The sequence below is a fragment of the Mobula hypostoma genome, chromosome X1 (genome assembly GCF_963921235.1).
Source record: "Mobula hypostoma chromosome X1, sMobHyp1.1, whole genome shotgun sequence".
Lineage (NCBI taxonomy): Eukaryota > Metazoa > Chordata > Chondrichthyes > Myliobatiformes > Myliobatidae > Mobula > Mobula hypostoma.
In genome coordinates, this window is record NC_086128.1 from 37,183,689 (window position 1) to 37,207,142 (window position 23,454).

Genomic DNA, 23,454 nt, shown 5'->3' on the forward strand with positions numbered 1-23,454 from the left:
CAGGCTCGAAGGGCCGAATGGCCTACTCCTGCACCTATTTTCTATGTTTCTATGTTTCTATACCAGCACATCTGGGATCCATTCCAGTGCTGCCATGCAGATGTACAGGTCTTTTCAAATTCGAGGGCTTAAAATTCCTGTTCACTTCAAATGGTGCCAATATTCTGCTAGGTTACAAGGTCAAGAATAAACAGATTTTAGCTGAATATGCACAAAACAGAAGTTTTTAAACTCTTCTCATAAACTTCAATCATGCATCAGTAACCAGCAATGTATCAAATATCCTCAATAAAAGCCATCTCTGTTGCCAACATTTTACATTTGTTTGTTGCCTTTCAGTTTCAATGCGAGAAGAAATAGCTGAATTAAAACAAACACATTGAACAGCAAGCCAAACCATAAAAAGGGGACACAGCTGTTTCATTTTTATTGCCACAATTTAAAACAAGATAGATGTTCTGGAAAAGGAATTAAAAAATTATGGGAGATATCACCTATTAAAAGAGGCCATTTAAAAACATAGCAAATTGCCTGTAGAGCATCGGTAATCAGTTTGCAATGGGTCAAAAATGTGAGAAATACAATGCTACCATCAAGTAGAAGCAAGGATGTGTAACCAGCAGAGTAATTACTGGAGTAGGAATCATGATCATAAATGCACTGGTTGGAAGAATACAGCTGAAGCATTAACTCAACTCAACAGACGTGGCAATGTGTCCATTAGAGAGACCTTGTCTTAATGCTGAAATGTTTGACAGTTAATGTTCTAAAGTGACAGGATTAACAGGCTGAAACAAGAGGGGGAAAACAAGAGGAAAGAAAAACCTTGATGGAAGACAGAATGACAGTTGGGGTAAGACACATCAGCAAGGGTTAGCAGGGATTACTATTCCAAAAACTATTAGCAAGTGTTTCTTAGTCAGTTTGTTTTGCATTGGAAGAGGCTTTGAAGAACGTTCTTTTTGACCAAGTGGGTTTTGTCTTTCATCCGTTTCTTTATTAGACAGTATAGTATAATCCTGGTCATAATTTACGAGCATGTACTGAATAGTCTGGAGATCACAGTTTTATTTCATACCTCAAATACGATCAATGCTTCAATTAAAATAAACATTAGATAATTTGCCAATCTTCAGCAGTTACCATTATAAGCATACGTTTTCTAAATGATTAAAAAAAATACAAAATCGGTTGTTCTGACAGCTCTTGTGGCATCTTCCAGTTTTGCGCTGTTGGTGTCCTGGCTTTAAACCTGGAGGAGGTAGTTTGGAAATAAATCAATAGGTTCAATTTAGTGTCAGAGAAATGTATACAATACACATCCTGAAATTAATTTTCTTTGTGTGTTCAGAATTATTTTGTCAACAAACTGTTAAATCTCTAATAATTGATCATTTCATGTTCCTTAATGTAATTTTTCAGAATTGTCAGGTGAAAGTTTATTTTAAATTGAGGCAAGTGGGAAAAGAACTAAGATTTTTACTATTTATACAGCCAAGCATAACAAGTCAATATTTTGATTTTTCTGTATGAAACACTAATGCTCAAGAACGGAAAGGCCTACAGAAAATGGTGGATAGAGCCCAGTCCACCATAGGCAAAGCCTTCCCCACCATTGAGCACATCCACAAAGAGTACTGCCACAAAAAAAGCAGCAACCATCATCAGCGATCCCCACCATCCAGACCATGCTCTCCTCTCATTCTGCTGCCATCGGGAGGAGGTAGGGGAGCCTTAGATCCCACGCCACCAGGTTCAGGAACAATTATTGTCCTTCAACCATCAGGCTCCTAAACCAGCATGAATAACTTCATTTACCTCAACTCTGAACTGATTCCACAACTTTCAAGGACTCTACAACTTATGTTATCAATTATTTATTTACTTAATTATTATTATGATTATTATTGTGTTTGCACGGATTGTCTTCTTTTGGACAGTGGTTGTTTGTCAGACTTTGTGTGTAGTTTTTCACTGATGTTATTGTATTTCTTTGTTGTACTGTGAATACCTGCAAGAAAATGAACTTCAGCATTTTATATGGTGACAGCTATGTACTTTGATAATAAACGTACTTTGAACTTTGATTTTATTTTGTCTGGTGCACCAGGAAGCATGATAAAAATAGCATTCTTCCTCCTCCTGGGGCCTTAGCAGTCATGATGGTTACAGTGCATTTTAATGGACTTCTTGATTTTGATTACTTAATATACATTTGTACTTTGACCACTCCACTGGTTATAGGTGCCTTGTCAACTTCCCAATTTTCAGCATGTAAATGATTATTTCATTCAAGGGGCTTCTAAGCTTATTGTTTGTACCAATACAAAATAAAAAATAGTTCTTAAATTTCAGATATACAAATTGGTGTGCCTTCTGAATGGAACAGATATGCACATACTTCATAAAATCACTATTCTATCTGTTAGGTTATTGCACAAGCTTCTATCAAAGACAGCAACAACCAGCTCCCATTTACAATACCTTACAACTCAAATTGCTAGCCTTTCATCTGCCTGTCACCCAAGCAGTAAGAGATCCATTGACTGAATAAGTCAGGAGAGGTATGAACAGCACCTGTTAAGATTTAACACATGCTGTCATTATATTTGGTAAAATATACATGAAAATAAATTTCAGATTATCATTCTACACTTTGAGGGGACACAAACTGACAATGCATTTTCTGTCTGCAAATCTTCATTCAAACTAAAAAAGTTTTTAAAAAATTGGTTCACAGTTGCTAGCTGCAATATAATTAAGGTTGCATGTTATACTACATTGAACTTCAGAAGGACTAAATGCACAAAAACTGGTATTTGCATGTTTGAGATGGAGGACGAATTCCTGGTCTTTTTGCTATGTTTATGCATTTTTACTATTAATATTATACAACTTCCCTATATGTGCATCCTTTCAAGTTTTCCCTTTTTCCCAGCGTATACATTTCCACCAAATCCTCATTATTCATTAGTGGACGTCATGGAGGTAATAACAGAGAAACAACGAACTCCACTCAGGCCGCAGCCTCCGATCTCTCCATGGAGTTTTGTCTTAATGCAAGGTTCAGCTTGTCAAAATAAGCTGATATATATCAAGCACTCTAGACCTCGATTTTAGCCACAAAGCTGCTCTTATTCCTGACCCTCCAAACCTGTGCACAAGATCTGTCCTCACTGCTGAACTTGGGTCCCTACACACCTGGCCCATATTCTGGACCTCAGTGTTCCCAATCCCAACTCCAGCCATACACCAACTGTTGGTATTTCACTGCTTGCCATTACAAAATATAAGATAGAGTCCTTCTCATAGCAAACAGGATATACCAGATGCCATAGAACAGGGCTCTGGAGATTGTCTGACATTTATCAATGCTCCTAGTGAATTTGGTCAACCTTGTGAGTACACACAAAATAATGGCTTGGTGCACGCTGCTCACGTAGACGTGGCACTGTAACTACATACATTTTATCTCAAAGTATTGTTGCAAAACCTGTGTCATTCACACTAGCAACTGTTTTTTTTAAACATACCTTCGACACAATCCTGAAGCTATTCCTAGAAAGACAGAAATTAGGTAAAATTAGTGTGTAACAAACGGACAACATTGTGCATGCAAATAAAAGTCAAAAATGTACCATCATTTTTCAATTTACAAAAGGGATATGTTCTTAGAAATATTTTGCAAAGCAAAACTTAGGGCTAAATGAAATGCACTATGAGTACTTTGGTGCAGCCTATTCCTCTGTGCAGAGAGTCCAAGCAATCAAAAGTTTCAAAGAATCAATGACATTATTACAAAAATTTATTCTCTGAGGAATTAGCACAACTTCCTGGAAGGGTTCCATGTTTGTTTGTCCGTCCTCGTGTATAATTTTTTTTAATTGATTCTAATGTATTTCTTTGTTCTAGTGTCAATGCCTGCAAGAAAATGAATCTCCATGTAGTATATGCTGACATATACGTACTTCAACAATAAATTTACTTGGAACTTTGAAATTTTAACTCCTCATCTGAAATCCGATGGGAACTGGCAGTCAACAGAAAACAGCTGAAATTGAGCAGCGGAAGCACACATCTATCCGGCATTGGATATGATTTGAAACCACCCAACTTTTCATCCAATGAGATCTCTCTCTATGTCAGGCAGCGGCCTTATGCATTTATGCAAATTAGAGTTATATCTTGTCCACAAGACCCAAGCAGTCAGCAGATGCTATGACAGTAGGAACTTAAACAAACAGCCAGATATACCTTTAAGTTCAGAGACTTCATTTTATTTTGCAGGGGCAATGGAAGCAAGGCATCAACTGGTGTATGAAAGCTTTAAAACCACATGGATCTCTATCCATTACACCTACACTGTACAGGCCAGCTGCTTTATAATGTCTTAATATTTTATTGAGGTAGAGAAAGAACACCCAAACCATTCAAATAGTCCTGATGAAGGGTCTTGGCCCGAAACGCCGACTGTACTTCTTCCTATAGATGCTGCCTGGCCTGCTGCGTTTCACCAGCATTTTGTGTGTGTTGCTTGAATTTCCAGCATCTGCAGATTTTCTTGTGTTTGCGCTTTTAAATAGCCTTTCTGTTCCTTTCCAAGTAGTTGGATCAGACATGGGTGTGACATCAATTAATTCCACAAGGCGTTAATCAGTATTTATCTATTACTTTTTCTGGCTTTTAGTTGTGCAGAACAACAAGCTGCAGTGATAATTGCTGGACGATTGTTGAAATGCTTCCGAATGTGGGAGGTTTCCAGCAGAGTGGCAAAGTAAATGCAGGATAATTAACAGAATACTCTAGAAAATGACTAAAATAAACATTTTAGTTCCATTGTCAATTATAATGCACTCTTATAATGATTGCTTGTCAGATTCTGCCTCAATTTGAATTGACCAAGAGCATTTTTGGAATATGTACAATGCCAATACATTTATAGTCAATCCACTCCCATTGTTATTCTTGCTCTGGAACGTCAGAACAAACTAAAATGCCAAATATATACTGTACAAGACACACCAAGTTTGTTAATAAATCACATTTGTACATTATAGGATGCCAGCCTACAAATTATGAAATTTATTGATTTCAGCTTCACAACTTGTTATGGGAATGTGATCATTAGTTCCATTTTCACCACAAGGGAATTTTGTTTCTATTTAATGTAATCAAGCACAGATAACACTGCAACTAGAACTTCAAAGTGACCAGTCATTTGCCTGCAACACACAAATAAAGGTGTAGGTGGCAAACCAATTCATCTCCCTACACTCTTCCAGTCACTAGGCATAAGATGTTCTTGGGGTTTTTGATGAGCATTTATCAACGAAGAGCTACCCAACCCAACAATATAAACACAAGAGATTCTAAAGATGTTGGAAATGCAGAACAACACACCTCTTCTCTTCACCTGCCTATCTCCTCCCCCTGGGGCTCCTCCTCCCTCCCCTTCTCCCATGATACACTCTCTTGTCCAATCAGATTCCTTCTTCTTCAGCTTTTACCATTTTCATCTATCACCTCCCAGTTCCTTGCTCCATCCCACCCTCCGCCATTCACCTGGCTTCACTTATCACTTTCTATCTTGTCCTCCTTCCCCACCCCCCTTTGTTCCCTTCCATAGATGCTGCCTGACCTGCTGAGTTCCCTCAGCATTTGTGCATGTTGCTACCCAAAAATAGTTGTCTTATTTATTCTCTCTCCATAAAAGCTGTTTAAGATGTTGGATGAGGGAATTAAATGCAGCGTCTCCAAGTTTGCGGATGACACGAAGCTTGGTGGCAGTGTTAGCTGTGAGGAGGATGCTAAGAGGATGCAGGGTGACTTGGATAGGTTGGGTGAGTGGGCAAATTCATGGCAGATGCAATTTAATGTGGATAAATGTGAAGTTATCCACTTTGGTGGCAAAAATAGGAAAACAGATTATTATCTGAATGGTGGCCGATTAGGAAAAGGGGAGGTGCAACGAGACCTGGGTGTCATTATACACCAGTCATTGAAAGTGGGCATGCAGGTACAGCAGGCGGTGAAAAAGGCGAATGGTATGCTGGCATTTATAGCGAGAGGATTCGAGTACAGGAGCAGGGAGGTACTACTGCAGTTGTACAAGGCCTTGGTGAGACCACACCTGGAGTATTGTGTGCAGTTTTGGTCCCCTAATCTGAGGAAAGACATCCTTGCCTTAGAGGGAGTACAAAGAAGGTTCACCAGATTGATTCCTGGGATGGCAGGACTTTCATATGAAGAAAGACTGGATGAACTGGGCTTGTACTCGTTGGAATTTAGAAGATTGAGGGGGGATCTGATTGAAACGTATAAGATCCTAAAGGGATTGGACAGGCTAGATGCAGGAAGATTGTTCCCGATGTTGGGGAAGTCCAGAATGAGGGGCCACAGTTTGAGGATAGAGGGGAAGCCTTTTAGGACCGAGATTAGGAAAAACTTCTTCACACAGAGAGTAGTGAATCTGTGGAATTCTCTGCCACAGGAAACAGTTGAGGCCAGTTCATTGGCTATATTTAAGAGGGAGTTAGATATGGCCCTTGTGGCTACAGGGATCAGGGGGTATGGAGGGAAGGCTGGGGCGGGGTTCTGAGTTGGATGATCAGCCATGATCATAATAAATGGCGATGCAGGCTTGAAGGGCCGAATGGCCTACTCCTGCACCTATTTTCTATGTTTCTATGTTTCTAAGATGTCTAATAGCTGAGAATGCCAGACTACACTTTCCAGTTCCTGCACTGGAGGCTGATGCATTTACATTTATTCCTGTCCAGTTCTCCTGCATACACTGTCTATGTGACCCAAAAGCACTTGGGAAAGGAAGTCTGTCCTTGGCTTCTACTGTTGGCAATGTATATAGACAGACTTTCTCCTTGCCGGACTTTGGCTAGCAAAGTAAACTTCAAATTAAGGTTAATTGATCTGTGTCAATTAATAACATTTTCACTATGATTGAATATTTACATCTAGATCATCCATTGTAGGAGGCGGCCCAGTGTCCTTTAGATCTTTCAACATCTGAAAAATAAAAAATTAAGCTGAGTGAAAAAATTGCAAGGTCCTGAGGTACAACCTCTTGAAATTAAACATGTTTCCTCACTAAAAGAGCAAATAATGATGATTTTAAAATACGTTTTATAGATAATATGGTAAAAAGTTTACATCCTGGTACTGTAGATAAAAATCTTACATGCCTGTGTAATGTTCAAAATCTGACAACGCAAGATGGAAAATTGGAGTGAAGTCTGGGATTTCCCCTTCAAGTATTCTGAGTTTAGTGCATAAAGGATGGAGCTTACACAGCTGGACACCATTTGTCTGATTTTTATTCATACCCCATAAGATCCTGTGTGGCCTGCTTTTGTACAACTTGAAGGGAAGTTATTCTTCTTGAACCACCATCAGGGATGCTCCTTGAGAAAATTTAACTTCCTCAAGATACAACACACCCACCACTCTCCAACTGCATTTCCTCCCATAAAATATAGTAGAAGTAGGACATTGAGCCCATCAGGACTATTCTGCCATTCAACCACACCCATTTCTTTCTCCTGCTTTCTCGCATAACCCTTAACCCTTTACCAATTAACTTATTAATTTCTGCCTTAAATACTTGACATCCATCACCCTGTAGTAACAAATTCCATAAATTCACCCTCTGCCTGAAGATATTCCTTCTCATCTCAATTCTAAAAAAGACTTACTTTCATTCTGAGGCTGTGCCCTTGAATCCTCAACCCTCCTACTAATGGAAATGTCTTCTTCACGTCCACTGAATCCAGGCCTTTCAGTATTCATCAAGTTTCAGTGAGATCCCCCCTCATTTTTCTTAACATTGAGTACAGGCCCAGAGCTGTTAAATGCTCCTCCTACGCTAAACCTTTCATTCCTAGGATCATTCTTGTAAACTTCCTCTGGACCCTCTCCAGGGACAGCACATCTTTCCTTTGTTATGGGGCCAAAGTTGCTCACAATATTCCAAATGCAAGTCTGGCCAATGCCTAATAAAGCAGTATATCCTTGCATCTCCTTCTCTCGCCCACCATGCAAATTACAACCTCATGCACCTCGCCCTATCACAGCCTGACAAAAACAAGAGAGAAAATGTGTTAGTGAGAAAGAGGTGTAAATGACAGTCTGTCAGCCTTTAGCAGTAACACAGATCAAATTCACAAGGGAATTGATTAGTAACAGCCTACTTTGTATTATTTTATTCATCTGTTATCTTATTGTCCAAAGTACTTAATGGGGTGCATTATGATGAAGAAGTACACATACTAATTTAAAAAAATATAATCAGAAGGGAATTCAATGATTTAACTATAGGGAATGTAGAAAAATGAGTTTTATTTTAATGTCAAGGGAAAAATGTTGTTATACTGGCTGTTCTAACAGTAAACTGAGCACAAACTTCATCAGGGACAGAGTTGAGGGAAGGATGCAGGACATGCAGGGTTTAAATGGTATTCCAGTATACCTGGTGTTTGCTTTACAAAAAACATGTCAGTAATGGGGAAATGTAAGTGTAGCTTTCTGAGAATCATGCTACATGATTGGGCAAGTCTGCTAGTGACAGGTAGTGATATAGTGATGAGTATTTAAGAACCAGTAAATGAAATTAAAATAACAAATTTGACTAAAGGAGTTAATGGTCAGTTCAATAGTTACAATGACATGTAAGAAAATCATCCTACCCAAGCAGCCTATCTTAAATTATGGAGGTTCTACAATATATTTGTTATTATTTTGCACGACAAGTGAGTTAAAGGTCTCTAACACAAGCTAATAGTGTTGCAGGGGTTCAACTTGCATTTGCATAGTGTTCCAAGTCAATCATCTGCTCATCATCGTCGTGCCAATCTCTCCAGTTATCAAAGTCCACAACTAACCAAGCGTGCTGTGAGAGAGAAACAGACAGAGGTTAGTATGATTTTACAGCCTGTTCTATAAATATTAGCAAAACAAGACGTTCTGTTCATGGGTTACCATTTTACCTTTGGAAAATGGGTATTTATTGAAATAAAGATTGATTATGAAAACAAATCATCTAGTTGATCCTCAACAATGAAAATGGTTTAAGTTTCCAATTTGTGATCCTGGGCTGGGCACTCTGACATGCACCAGAATTGCAAAATTTGCTTCCCATTATGATAAGTGGGTCCTTTATATTAACACTGAGCTAACATGCACCAAATCACTTTAATATTACTACAATGACAAATGAAAGTACACACAAAAAGGGAGCAGCGAGAAATCCTAACAGGCAAGAATTATAAGACCATAAGATATAGGAGCAGAATTAGGTCATTTGACCCATCGAGTCTGCTCCGCCATTTCATCATGGCTGATCCATTTTCCTCCCGGCTCCAATCTCCTGCCTTCTCCCTATATCCCTTAATGCCCTGACTAATCAAGAATCTATCAAAAATGCAACAAATTTTGGAATTTTCACCCACAATAATTGCATTACTCCAAAGCCAAACTTAAAAGCACAATCTCCAAGCTCTCAAAATCATGGTCCTCAATGAGAACTGTTGCTTGAACATTCTGAGCAGCTTTTGCTGAGCCTGGTTAGTTGGGTTGGGGAACAGGCATTAGGCATCTTATAATTATGATGGAAGACTGCACAGGAATGACTAAAGACACTGCAATGCCTTCAATCTTCCATAGATTTTATAACATCAGGAAAGATGCTCTCAGTCATTAGCAATTCATTCACTTAATTAATCTGTAACCATACCTTGGTTTTGTCTTTTGTTAATCTTGGCCAAGCTTTTTTACCTTCGATTTTCCTCATGAATAGGGTAATAGACCTATCGGAGCGTTTGTGCCTTGAATCCTATTGGTTGAAAGAAGAACAAAAAAATGACAAAGGGGAAAAAGATGTCTTAGCTTCTGATGCAGTAAAGCAGCAAGTTATGTGCTATTTAATGATGGCATAATATGCTGTCTTTTTCTCTAAATAACCCATATTCAAAAGCAAAATTTAGCTTTGCACTTCGATATTTATTGACATTTTTAGGATCAGACTCACGAGCTGTCTGATTAACAGTTTTCTAAACTAAGGACCCACACATCGATGAGATACTTTGAAATACTCAGCAAGAACTACCAACCCTGGTTGCATCTCCAGTCAGCTCATCGGAGCACAGATGCCAAGGAACCTGCCAGCCTCATCAGCAATGACCTTTATGTCTGTGCTAGGAAGGGGACTGAGGACTTAAGGCAAAGACGGGACAAGAGGTAGTGGTCAAGCATGGCTCCTGCAAAACTGGATCACCACAACTTTCCATCAGGATTGTTGGAAAAATATTTGAAGCTCATGATGGTGGGGGCTGGTAAAGATACCAACACCTGCTCCACACTTTGCGGATTAATTTTTCAATGGAGAATTTCAACTGGCATCAGGCTCTTAACTTGCATTACTGCCCAAGCTGCATGCTTAAAGGCACCATGGATTTAGTAAAGAAGCCAACTTCTTGTAATCCTATTGATGAGCTGCAAATATCCTCTCAATACTTCAACTAATCTTCAAGATAAACTTGAATTTAGTGATAATTTAATCTAGTGATAATTAATGGTAGATGATATCCAGTTAATGCCAGATTGTTTAAGGTTTAGCTTATCTACAGATTGATACAAAGCATCTTGAACTTTAGGAAATGAAGAGACTCGTTTCAGGGACGGGGTGGAACTGAAAGAGAGCAAGGTTTTCACAGGGCCAGAAGGCTTTCAAATTGTTAAACAAGGGATATTTGGGTGAATCAGCAGATATAGAATGGCGGGACAAATGCAAAGCAGTTAGGAATTAGACATCATGGTTGTGAGAATCAGAGAAGCAAGGCAAAGAAGAGGAAGAAGTCTTTAAGCAGCAGACGGAAGTGGAACTGAAGATGTTCATAGTGAAAGGTAAAATGGTATAATTGAAGGAGGCAAGTTTAATGATGAAATCACTAAAGAGGCCATAGAAGAGGGAACATTTAAGCAATATAATTTTAGAACAATCGAAAAATGAAATTTGAAGAAATGAGAGCAAGAGGAGGCAGGGAGTTCTTTGCTGAAGAGGCTTAGAAAACAAATAAACTCGGCTCAGGATTCCAGTGGGATACAGGTATTGATTTTTAACCGACGTTTCGATGACAAACTCTGCCATCTTCATCAGGGATGAATATCAGGCTTAGAAAAGCTGGTCATTTTTCACATTAGCTCAGAGGAAGTAAAATCAATTGCATCAGCTCACCAGCTGCCCAATATAAAAGTCAGCCGACTCAGCAGTGACAAAGATTTAAAATTGAACCCTTTGGATTGTGTTGCTTCACACTACACCAGACAAGGTCTTCAGACACTAGGCCAATATTATTTTGGTCTATCTTTCAGCTTCCCACTTTAAATATTGCGTAAAATCAATACCTTTCTCATGGTGCTGGGCATAATGAGAGTTTGCCACTGAACACATGCCTAGACACTGTCAATCATTCAAAGCGCATACTTACATTTGGCTCCACTTTGCTATACAATTCAATGTTATTGTATAGTTTGGTATTATCTGCTGTTCTGCAACTGTTGAATTTAAAATGAAAAGAAATTATCATTACATCAGTTCATTATGCCTCAACTATCAAGATAATGACTTGCATTTACAGGATTTATATTAGAAATTTGCCTTGGGTCAATAGTGCTTAGAAGGTGCTGGATGCTGGTAGATAATCAGAAGGGGTAGCTGATCCATCACCCATTCAGCATTGCAGACTAAGTGTCAATGTCTACTGCCACGAGCAAAAAATTCTTGCAGTTTTCTGAAGTCCTTTGGGGTAAGAAATCTATTGTCTTTCTCTGGTCTGGCCTACATCACTCCAGATCCACCAATGTGGTCGAGTTAAATGCTCTCCAAAGGGCAATTAGTGATGGGAAACAATTGCAAGCCTTGCCCAGATCCTGAAACAATAAATAAAAACACTCTCCAATATATCCATTCATTCATGTTACAATTATGGAGTCTTGAATGGGATGCCTGACAGAAACAAAATGTTTCACCTCAAAGATCAAAATAAGCACAATTGTTTTTAATCCCTATTCTGCTGCATAGTCTTTGGAAATTTAGGATTGTCCAGCCAATGTTTCAATGCCAGACTATTCCCATCTCAGCTGTACATGTGGCCAATGAACTACGTTTAAGAAGTACTAAGCAATTAGCTTAAATGTCCTCTGTCTGTATTACGTTCCAGCTGTTCCATATAATGACATAGATCACTACAGCACAGAAACAGGCTCTTCAGCCCATCTAGTCCATATCAAACCATTATTTTGCCTTGTCTCATTGACCCACAGCTGGACCACACCCTTCATACCCCTCCCATCCATGTACTTGTATGTTAAAATGAACCCCGCATCCACCACTTCCACTGGCAGCTTGTTCCACACTCTGAGTGAAGAAGTTCCCCCTCATATTCCCCTTAAATATTTCACCTTTCACTCTTAACCTATGACCTCTTGTTCTGGTCTCATCCAAGCTCAGTGGAAAAAGTCTGCTTGTATTTACCCTATCTACGCCCTGCATAATTTTGTACACTTCTAACAAATCTTCTCTCATTCTCCTACACTCCAGGGAATAAAGACAAATCTGAAACAGAATCGATGAATCTATAACTGGGAAAATTCCACTTGGCTGCAGTTAAGATAAAATATTTTAACTAAGTTAATATATTTTCCACTGAGAAAGGATTGTGTATTGTGGATATTACTGGATACATCAGACTTTCTGGGTAATGCTGAAATTAGTGAGCTCCTCATCTTTCAGGCAATTCCAATAGGTGCTTTATTTGCATTATTTCATTCTGAAGAGCAAGTCAAGAGATTAGCAGCAGTGTAGATGTTTTTTTGAATGGTGGAAATGCAAAATACTGTACATTGTATTGATTTTTAAATGTTGCTCATTCAAAATGTCAAGAATAGTGTTAAATACATTCTGTAATTCACCCATTATGTTCTCTCCTTGCTGTTCCCCATCAACCAGGAAGAGTTGAATGCAGTACTGTATAAAAGACTTAGGCACATATATATATAGTTAGGGTGCCTGAGACTTTTGTATAGTACTGTATTTGTCAACTTGGACCGAATAGTGAGTTTGTAAGTCTGGCAGGAGCAAAGTTTGTTGGGAATGGCGAGGGTGGAGCACAGTGGGAGGGGTGTGGGACAGGTAGCACAGAAGGAGTACCAGGGGTGAGGGATGGTACGGGTGCAGACACACCCAGCCCTGAGACACCAGGCAAGGTCATTTAATTCCAAGCAATTGGTGGTTTATCGATCATTACAGAATGTTTCTCTGCTAGTTCCCGCACCCTTCTTTCTCCCTTCCCCTTTTCCCAATCATGATTCTCCTCTCCCTGGCCCCTTTCCACTCTCAGTCCACAATAGAGACATGTATCAGAATCAGGTTTATCATCACTGGACACATGTCATGAAATTTGTTTTTTTGTGTGACAGCAGTACAATGCAACACATAAAGTTACTACAGTACTGTGCAAAAGTCTTAGGCACCCTAGCTATATGTATGTGCCTAAGACTTTTGCACAGTATTGTACTTTGAGGGGAAAAGACAATAATTTGCATCTCCATATATTACTGGACCTCAGTTTGATTAATATTGGGGAAAGTCTCTGATCAGTATGAAGAAAACAATTCACATGGGTCTGCTATTTGCAACAATTTTGCATCATAGCAAGGTATAGGTTCTTGATTAGTCAGGGTGTCAAAGTAAGAGAACGGGACTGAGTGAGAAAATAAATCAGCCATGATGGAATGGTGGAACATTCTAGATGGGTTGAATGGCCTAATTCTGCTCCTATTGGTGATAAGTTACCTAAGTACATCCATGGAAATCTTAAACTGTATTTAGTACATGTAAAAGAAAATGGCTTACATCAGTTCACAGTATCACAACATTGTATGCAGTCCATATAGAGAGAAATAGTCAATTGCATAAAACTTAAGAACTCAGTAAAATTGAACTGGGTCCTGTTTGCATTAGAGTACAGAATTTTTAACCCATTTCAGGCTGGAAGCCTAAAAAACTATGGAAGAGCAATAAACATTGATCTTGCTAGCAAAGCCCTTATCCTAATGATGAATAATTCTAAACAATTTCTAAGTGCCAGGCAAATAACCCCTTCCTTAATGTCAACAAGACAAAGAACATGGTTATTATCTCAAGGAGAACTTGCCTCACTCACATCCCTCTTTATAACCGTGGCACAGCAGTGGAAACTGTAAGCAATTTCAAACTCCTGGGAGTTCATATCTCACACAACCCAGAACCCACCATAAGCAATCAGGAAAGCTCACCAATGCCTCCACTTTCTGAGGACATCTATACTCACATCATTCTACAGATGCACAGCATCCTGACAAGCTGCGTCACTGCTTGGTACGGAAATTGCTCTGTAGCAGACAGAAACGCTCTACAACGGGTAGTCAGAACTGCCCAATGCACCCCTACCAGCCTACCCACCATCAAGGACATATATATTGAAACGTGCTGGAAGATGGCCAGTAACATCATAAATGATCCCACCCACCTTGCTCATGGACTGTTTGTCCCATTCCCATAAAGGAGGAGGCTACATAGCATCCATGCCTGGACCACCAGACTCAAAAACAGTTACTTTCCCCAAGCAGCAAGGCTGATTAACCCCTCCACCCACTAACCCACCCCTCCACACCCCCAACCATCCTAATTTATTATTTCCTGTCAGTCTCCTTACAGTATGTACAGACACTCCTGTTTCTTGCATCACTTTATGGGCATACAATCAATGAATACAAGTTATCTTATGTACTTATATTTATTTTTTTATCATTATTGTGTTCTTTATCTTTTGTGGGTTTTTATTGTACTGCATCAGATCTGGAATAACACTTATTTCATTCTCCTTTACAAGAAATGACATGAAGCAACCTTGAATCTTGAAATGGTATTTATGACTGAGGAAAAGCATAATCAATGCAGGTTGACTAAAGGGCAGTCTGCAAAGGCTTTATCACCCACCAATGAGCATTTCACTCCTTCTAGTAGCAGAAAGCACATTGAGTCATGCTGCAATGATCATAATAAATGGCGGTGCAGGCTCGAAGGGCTGAATGGCCTACTCCTGCACCTATTTTCTATGTTTCTCTGTTTTTCTATGTAAGACATTATAGAATTTATATACAGTATCGGGAAGTATATGGTCATGCACTTCCTGACACTGTATATACAATTCAAAGAATGGGTGGGGGGATCTCATTGAAACCTATTAAATGTTGAAAGGCCTTGATAGTGTGGATGTTTCCTATGGTGGAGGAGTCTACGACCAGAGGACACAGCCTAGGAATAGAGAGATGTCCATTTAGAACAGAAATGAGGAGGAATTTCTTTTGCCGGAGAGTGGTCAATCTGTGGAATTCATTGCCACAAGCAGCTGTGAAGGGATACAGAGAGATGGCAGGAGATTGGGGTTGAGAGGGAAAATGGATCAGCAATGATGAAATGGTGGAGCAGACTCGATGGGCCAAATGGCCTAATTCTGCTCCTATATCTCCTGGTCTTATTTGATGGCAACTTTATAATCACATATCTATTCACCAGTGCAGATTTAAATGAATAACAATGAAATGAATAAGTTATGGTAAATGCAGGGTTTCTTACCTAAAGATCAGCCTAAATTTTTCAATTTTAACGTAAACATCCTTACTATCTTCTACGCAGAACTCAACAAACACATAGTTCTTGCGATCATACCACTGAGTTTTTGCTGGTTGACTGAAGAAACAAAAGAATACGTGAATCAAATAGCAGTCAGTCATTTGCTAATTTAAATTTTCACATTTAGAAACAGAACAATAAAAAGGCAGCTGTTTGTTTTTGATTTTATAGCTTTGCATGGAAAAATAACAATTAAGTTAGGGGTAAAATTAGGAGAAGTGGGTACTCGACCATTCCTTTAAAGATATCACTTCTTTGTGTCTCAACTTTAAAACTGAGAAAGTTTATCCTAGAAACTTATTGTTGTCTTTGGGTAGAGCATACATGTCTCTGAATGCAGCAGTTTGTTTCAGTTTGAACAACAAAATGTTTTAAACACCACAAGCTTATTTATTTTCATCCTATCCTGTTTTTCTGATACCTCCATCATTACTGTGGCAGTAATTGCCTTCTCTTAGTGAAGCCAAATGCTCAGCATTTATTAAATAACACACCCTAGCCTTCTGCCTCCACAAGATCAATTTATTTTTGGTTCCTAAATGACCTCACCCTTCTTTTGGTTACACTTTCAATTTATGTTACTTGTTAAGCTCATCTCATACTTCCCTTTTGACTCTTTTAATGTATAATACAATTCCTTTTTACGTGGTAATGAATGGGTTTCTCTCTTTAAAACAGAAGTCCATAAATTGATTTGGGGGGTGGGGGGGAAGAGTGAAATCTACTAGCTCAAACTGGTGCTCGGAACCATCAGCAACAGCAGAAATATACGTCACTAATACCATGGTTTGACATATCCCACACTCAGCCACGCAATCAAGCCAGGGGATCAAAATAGAAACTATTGTGCTTAGTGATCTTACATTATTGCTTTCATTCAAATCAGGATGGTGAAGGCTGTCCTAGAGTGCCACTGATAACTCCCTACTGCATGCATTTTAACAGTACCTTCACTGGAGAACTCATCTCTTCACCAACTTCTCAATACACTGAACAGCAAACAGTGGACTTGTCAACAATATCTAGATCCCAAAAATACGAGTGAAAAAGAAAACTTATAACAACTCAGAAACTAACCAGGGAACTTTTGGCACCACATGGAAAACCCCAGCACCATAATGGGAATATTAAGCATTTAGAAGACCACATAGTGAGCAAACAAACAGATCACCTCCCATGATCTCCATTCACTAGTATATTCATTGAACAGCCTGAAAGCATCGAACTACATCATTAACTATGCTAAACTTTTAGATGGAGGGTAAATCATTCTTATTGAATAAAGACCCACTTGGTTTTAGTCATTGATGAAAACTAATCTGTAACATTCATGACAAGTGTGGGTGCACACAGTTCACACTGTGACCTACCTGTACTCAGTTTCTTCACACATAGTCACTTCACCCAAATTCCCGTCAAAACTTCCAAAGGAAAATAAGTGGGGCAGATTGCTCAGAAAAGTTTGCTGAGATTGTTTGTTCCTAGCATGCAGGACAGAAGCAGCTGCTGCTATTTTTAGCTGGTTGTTTCCCTGCAGGACGGTTACTGTTTTAGACCCTGCACTTTGTCAAGACTTCTCTGCTCCGCCTCCACTGCCCAATTTTTACCAACAGCTGTTCCCTCGGCTTCCTCTTTCCCTTGCCTGTCCAGGCTGTCAATCAGTCTTGTTTATCTTTGGCACAAATTGAAGCTTAATTACTTAATTAGTAAGTCAAAGGAAAAGCAGGAAGAACACCAAAAAAGACTTTTTTTTCTAAGTTATGTGATTTATTCATACCACTATAGATGTATCGCACAGGCACACACACACACAAACACTAAGTCCACAGAGATCGTCTCTGACTACCCTCACACTATGAACATGGATGCATTGCTTGAACTTTATTTTTGCTTTAGTTCTCCTCCCATGCCCCATCTCTCTCGCTACCTGACTCCTTTACTATAACTGTCCCTTCATTTTCCCCAATTCCTTTGGCCCCTATCTTCTCATCTCCCTCCTTCTATTCCTACCTCTTTCCTATTTAGCCCATTCCTTTCTCCTTTCTTTATTCTTGCTCTCCCCTGCTGGCTGCTTATGCTCTCTAAGCTTGAGACAGCCTATTCGTTCCCCATTTCCCCGCTCTGCCCATGCACATTCCCAACAGTTGTGTCATCTCAAACTTGCAGCCTCATCCTGATCCCTCACTCTCTCAGAAAAACACAAGGAGAACTTTCATCCACCCTTCTGGTGATAGCAGATCTTGGCACACTGCAACCTCCTGCGACCAGTTATCAGTTGAAAAACATTGTCAAAAACATCTTTGTACTTATTTTGATCTTATTTCTACTCTCCTTTCTGATTTACTGCAGCCTATAGCTGATTCCTCTTACAAATGAGCTTGGTGAATAAGCCCACCAAGGCTCATCTTCTTTCTATCTTTGACTGGTTCCTGCTTTTCATTAATAACTTCTTTTCTTTAATTTTCCATGATTGTAAATTATATTTTGTTTCATGAAGGCGGATTTGAACCAACCAATTGCCATTGTGAGATAAAAGTTCACATTCAAACAATCTGAGAAGCGATTGATCTGGATAATTGCTAAATGATGTTGGCCAGTCTAAAAGAGTAAGTGGTGTGAAAGTATAAATAAAAAACATAAAATTCTAGAAACACTCAACTGGTCCAGTAGCATCTGTGGAAGGAGAAGCAGAGATAACCTCTCAGGTTCCAGAGTCACAGACCTGAAACATTAACCACTTCTATCAGTTAACTGCTAATGGTTTCCATTTACTATCAGCTTTCTGCGATCGTAAGAACATTAAACCAATAATACAATCCAGTATTCAAAATGTGGGAGTCACCTATCACCAAGGTAGCTCATTGTGGATCTGCCAACTTTATATTTTGAATGGTGAGAATCATTAATTCCTCAGTCTTAGCATTTTCTCTTTAAAAAAATACACACTTGAGTTGCATGAGTTAGTAAGCCATATAATCACAATAATTCCTTTTTAGTGTTTAGTGCCTGATAGCTTGCAGATCAATAGAAGACTGCCAATGCACAGAAAGGAAGGCACATTTACTCAGCAGCTTTGGCGGACTCAGTGATGAACCAAAGTAGAATTAGGATTCTCAACTCTTTATACATTTATTAAGAGAAGATATAATGGAACAGAACTGATCATAACTTATTTGACTAGAGAAATAACGGGTAACACAATTTTAGAACATGTCTCTTAAGAATTAGAAGTTAAAGAATAACTGGCCAATAGAAAACCATAAGATTTTCAGAATGTTTTATCACCACTCCTTAAGCATGCTACAATTATTATTTGAGGTAATTAGAGGAGAAAGTGGATTTGGTTAAAGGTATTAAAATAACCAAAGGCCTATACACAAAAGGCAATTAGTAAGGTTGATTTATTTTGGCTTTTATCTTAGTGGGGTGCAGGGAAGAGCTGGTTGGGAGTTGGAATGCAAAACTGAGGAAATATTCCTCCAATTACACAGAACTTGGCCACTACCCCATTTTGAAAGCACTAAATCTCAAAAAAGACATTTCTACAGTACCTCCAGACTTGCCGAGCTCTGGACATTGACCTTCAGCTTTGCCCTCAAGACTTCACTGACTTCTGGGTATAGTCTTCAGGACTCACCGATCACGGGTTTGTCCTTCAGGCCTTGACCCAGGACTCACCAATCACAGATTTGACCTTCAGACCTCGACTCCGGACTTGCCAATCATTTTAATCTTGTTGTTAAAAAGATTAAAAAATACTATGGGTATAGAAATCTTTTTACCTTTTAAGAAATAATAGGTCATAGAGAACCGTACAGCATGGAAACAAGCTACTACTACTACTACTACTACATCAACTCAGGCCTAGGGGGCCGACATCGGACACGATGATGGACTCTCCACTTCTCCCTCTCCCTCATCAGTGTGTTCAGTTCATCTACATTAGCCGCGCCACTGTCTTCTAGGAGCGTGTTGACCATAGTCTTGGGAGGGCGCCCAGGGTACATCCTCCCATGCTTGGGCTCCCATATGATGACTAGGCTGGCAGGTAGCTCGGGGTGGCGTAGACAGTGCCCCACTAGTTGCAGTCTTCTCGCCTCAGTTTTAGTGGTGAGCATCGGTAGGTCGTCATAGAGCACAACGTTCGTCATGTGCTGTTGCCAACTCACGTCAAGAGCCATCCGGAGCATTCGTGTATAGCAACCACCTAGAGACTTTCACATAGTCTTGGTGAGTGTCCACGTCTCGCATCCGTACATGAGAATGGACTCTATGACTGCTATGAAGATCCTCTTTTTAGGCCCTCTGGTCAGGTTCGACTTCCAGATTTCCTTCATGTCGTTCATAGCCCTCCATGCCAGCGCCTTCCGTTTCTTTATGTCCTTCTCCGAACTCATCATTCTTGACCCGAGGTACTCGTAGTCAAAGACTTTCTTAATGGTACCATTCTTTATGGTCTTGAGAGTACCTTTGTTGCAGTTAAACACCATGTACTCTGTCTTTTTAGTGTTTAGGTGAAGTCCAACTTTATTCCATTCAATTTCCACTTTTGTCAGTAGCTGCTGTGCTTCCTCCATCTGGTCAGAGAGCAGGACTATGTCATCTGCAAAATCAAGATCTGTGAGCGTAACTGGTCTGACCCTTTTGGTTCGTCCTGGTTTTATGGTAAAACCAAGCTTGTCATGATCTTTGGTAGTTTGACGCAGAGCGTAACCAAGGACGATTATAAAGATGTCGGGTGCCAGAGTGTCTCCTTGCAGCACTCCAGCTAGGAGTTTTGAACACTGCTGTTTCCCTGTCTGGTGATACGACTTTCGCCATGGTTTTGGTATAACTGGACTCTATTGCTCTCAGTAGATGGTCTGGCACTCCGTAAGCTTTCAGGATCTTCAGCATTTTACCTCGGTGAATGGAGTCAAAAGCTTTGCGGAAATCGATGTAAATAAGCACGGCTGGTAGGTTGTTCTTCTTGACTTCCTCGATGATTCTACAGAGAGCAAGTATTTGCATCACTATTGTGCGCTTCTGCCAAAAACCATTCTGATTGAATCTTAGCTTAGGGTCAATGGCGGTGCGAATCCTGTTCAAGATCATCCGATTGTATAGCTTTGCTAAGATGCAGGTCAAGCTGATACTGCGGTAGTTATCTGTCTTCGTGAGGGATCCAGACTTGGGGACTGGGATAATGTTTGAGAGTGACCACTGTTCTGGTTTGTCGCCTCTCATCAGTGCCGTATTACATATGTCCAGCAAGATGTCGTCTAGGTCGCAATTCTTCAGGGCAACTGGTGGTATCCCATCTGGTCCAGTGCTCCTGCCCTGTTTGAGTGCATATTTGGCCTTCTTCAGTTCCTCAATGGTGAATGGGCCGTCATCGACGTTGAATTGCGTTAGTATCGTGGGTATGTCCTCTTCTTCTTCTGTGATCGTTGGAGGGCTTCCCAGCAGGTTCTTAAAGTGGGTAAACCATAGTCTAGACACGGTCCTCTGCTGTTTTATCACTTATTTGACCTGATGGGGACTTCTTCCGTCTGCTGATCTTGTTGACTAGGCGCCATGCTTCTCCATACTGCTTGTCTTCATTAGCAGCCTCTACCTCTCTAATCCTCTCAGCTAGTTCCCCTTCCTTCAACCCAACTCCTCTATGGTGACCAAGAAGTCTTCCAGATCTAGTCCCGTTAACCTGTGTTTGGCACAAATCCCTCTGAACCTTTCCTATTCACAAACCTGGCAAAATTCCTTTTAACTCGGGTAACTATCGACTTAATCTGGTAGTTCATGTCATATATTGACCATCCTCTGTTAAGAAGCGGCCCTCAGGCCCCCTTTAAGTCTCTCCTTCTCACCTTTAATCAATGCAATCTAGTTTCAGGCTCCTAGGCTCCAAGGAAAGAATATAAAAAGATATGGGAGTCAGGAATGAAATTAGAAATCTTACTTTCACATAACAGTGGTGGAAATACTTCACCTAAAAGCTGCTAGGTCAAGTACAGATGACACCGTTTACATTACGGCAGATCAGGTTACGAAAATTTGCCCTTATGGAATTTACAAATCACAATCAAAATATCTAGGTTTTGCATTACGGAAAACAATGTTAGTTTCCTCCACCCCTCTCCCCCAACAAAGGGAATGACTCCAATAATTTTACGGCATAAATCAAGATTTTTCATGGCATCATCCAGCAGGAATACAGGCCCTTTGGCCCACCAAGTCCATGCTAACCATCGAGTACCCATTTTATACCCATACCACACTAATCCCATTTTGCTCTCCCTACATTCCTTTTGGCTTTCTATAGTTTTTACCACTCACATACACACCAAGGAATAGTTAAAACAGCTACTTAACTTGCCTTTCGGATGTGGGAAGAAACTGGAGCATTCAGGAAAAAAATCAAAAAAAATTCAAGAATACTTTTCACTGAGGGTGACTTAATATTTTTAAGGAAGTGAAAATAGAAGTTGTCACTGTTCCTGCTCTAGGGTTAATAAGACCATAAGACATAGGTGCAAAATCAGGAATTTGGTCCATCGAGTCGGCTCCACTATTTCATCATGGCTGATTTGTTATCCCTCTCAACCCCATTCTCCTGCCTTCTCCCTATGACCTTTGATGCCCTTACTAATCAAGAACCTATATACTCAATGACTTGCCTAATAAAGCATCTGTGGCAAAGAATTCCACAGATTCACCACCCTCTGTTTAGATATATTCCTCATCTGTTTTAAAGTGACGTTCTTCTATTCTGATGCTGTGCCTTCTGGTCCTAGAATTCCCCAACATAGAAAACATCCTCTCCACACCCACTATATATAGGTCTTTCAATATTCAATAGGTTTCAATGAGATCTCTCTCATTCTTCTAAATTCCAGTGAGTACAGGCCCAGAGTCATCAAATGCGCCTCATACATTAACCCTTTCATTCCCAGGATCATTCTCATGAACTTTCTCTTGACCCTCTCCAGTCAGTCACTATGGCACTCCTCCTCTTCCCTCTTCCTTTCTGAACCACAGAGTCAGTCTCAGTCCTAAAGACCTGGTCCCTGCAGCTTTCCCCTGGTAGCTTGTTCCCCCTCAACAGTATCCAAAGCCAGTGTTATTAAGGGGGACTGCCACAGGGGTACCCTGCACTGTTGGCCGATTCCCTTTCCCTCTTCTGACAGTCACTCAGCAGCCTGGAGATGACTACCTCCCTGTAGCTCCTATCTGTCACCTCCTCATTCTCCCGTAAGAGCCAAAGGACATCCAGCCGCAGTTCCAGTTGCCTATCTAGGGAGTTAGATATGGCCCTTGTGGCTAAAGGAATCAGGGGGTATGGAGGGAAGGCTGGTACAGGGTTCTGAGTTGGATGATCAGCCATGATCATACTGAATGGCGGTGCAGGCTCAAAGGGCCAAATGGCCTACTCCTGCACCTATTTTCTAAGTTTTCTAACACAGTAAGTGCAGCCTCTGCAGGCAGCTTTCTGTTTTAACTACCAGCAAACTTGAGCACGTTCCTGCTCTTCTGCTAGTCAGCCCATGGATTTCTGTATTCATGCTATCGGCCCAAAGTCCTTGACATTGGTTGGGTAGCTGGGGGTATGGTGGGAGAGTCTGGTGAGAAAATGCCAGCAGTTTCCAAAATGTTTTTATCCAGTCATAAAATCTTAGGCTGTGAGCAGCCTTTCTTTACATTATACATCCAAAATGTTGGAGGAACTCAGG

General features: G+C 40.1%; 1 protein-coding gene across 2 annotated transcripts; it reads right to left on the reverse strand.

Moving 5' to 3' along the window:
• Positions 1-410: 410 nt before the first annotated feature.
• ptges3l (prostaglandin E synthase 3 like) lies at positions 411-17,331 on the reverse strand. 2 transcript variants are annotated; one of them, XM_063037012.1, is made up of 8 exons: positions 17,116-17,321; positions 15,689-15,802; positions 11,499-11,565; positions 9,746-9,844; positions 8,816-8,902; positions 6,970-7,023; positions 3,534-3,558; positions 411-1,252 (listed from the first exon to the last, which is right to left on the reverse strand). In XM_063037012.1, exons 1-7 carry the CDS (start codon positions 17,136-17,138, stop codon positions 3,553-3,555), a joined length of 450 nt encoding a protein of 149 aa, XP_062893082.1. In that variant the 5' UTR covers positions 17,139-17,321; the 3' UTR covers positions 411-1,252; positions 3,534-3,552. The 2 variants fall into 2 exon arrangements, with proteins under 2 accessions (XP_062893082.1, XP_062893083.1); XM_063037013.1 differs by lacking the exon at positions 8,816-8,902 and having other exon boundaries at positions 17,116-17,331.
• Between the last annotated feature and the right edge of the window lie 6,123 nt (positions 17,332-23,454).

Excerpts from the sequence above, each read along its gene's own strand:
- ptges3l (XM_063037012.1), bottom strand. The coding sequence starts at position 17,138 with ATGTGTGAAGAAACTGAGTACAG. Across the intron at positions 11,566-15,688 it reads AAATTTAGGCTGATCTTTAG|TTGCAGAACAGCAGATAATA; the intron begins GTAAGAAACCCT and ends TAAATTCAACAG. Across the intron at positions 7,024-8,815 it reads ACTTGGAACACTATGCAAAT|ATGTTGAAAGATCTAAAGGA; the intron begins GCAAGTTGAACC and ends TTTATTTTTCAG.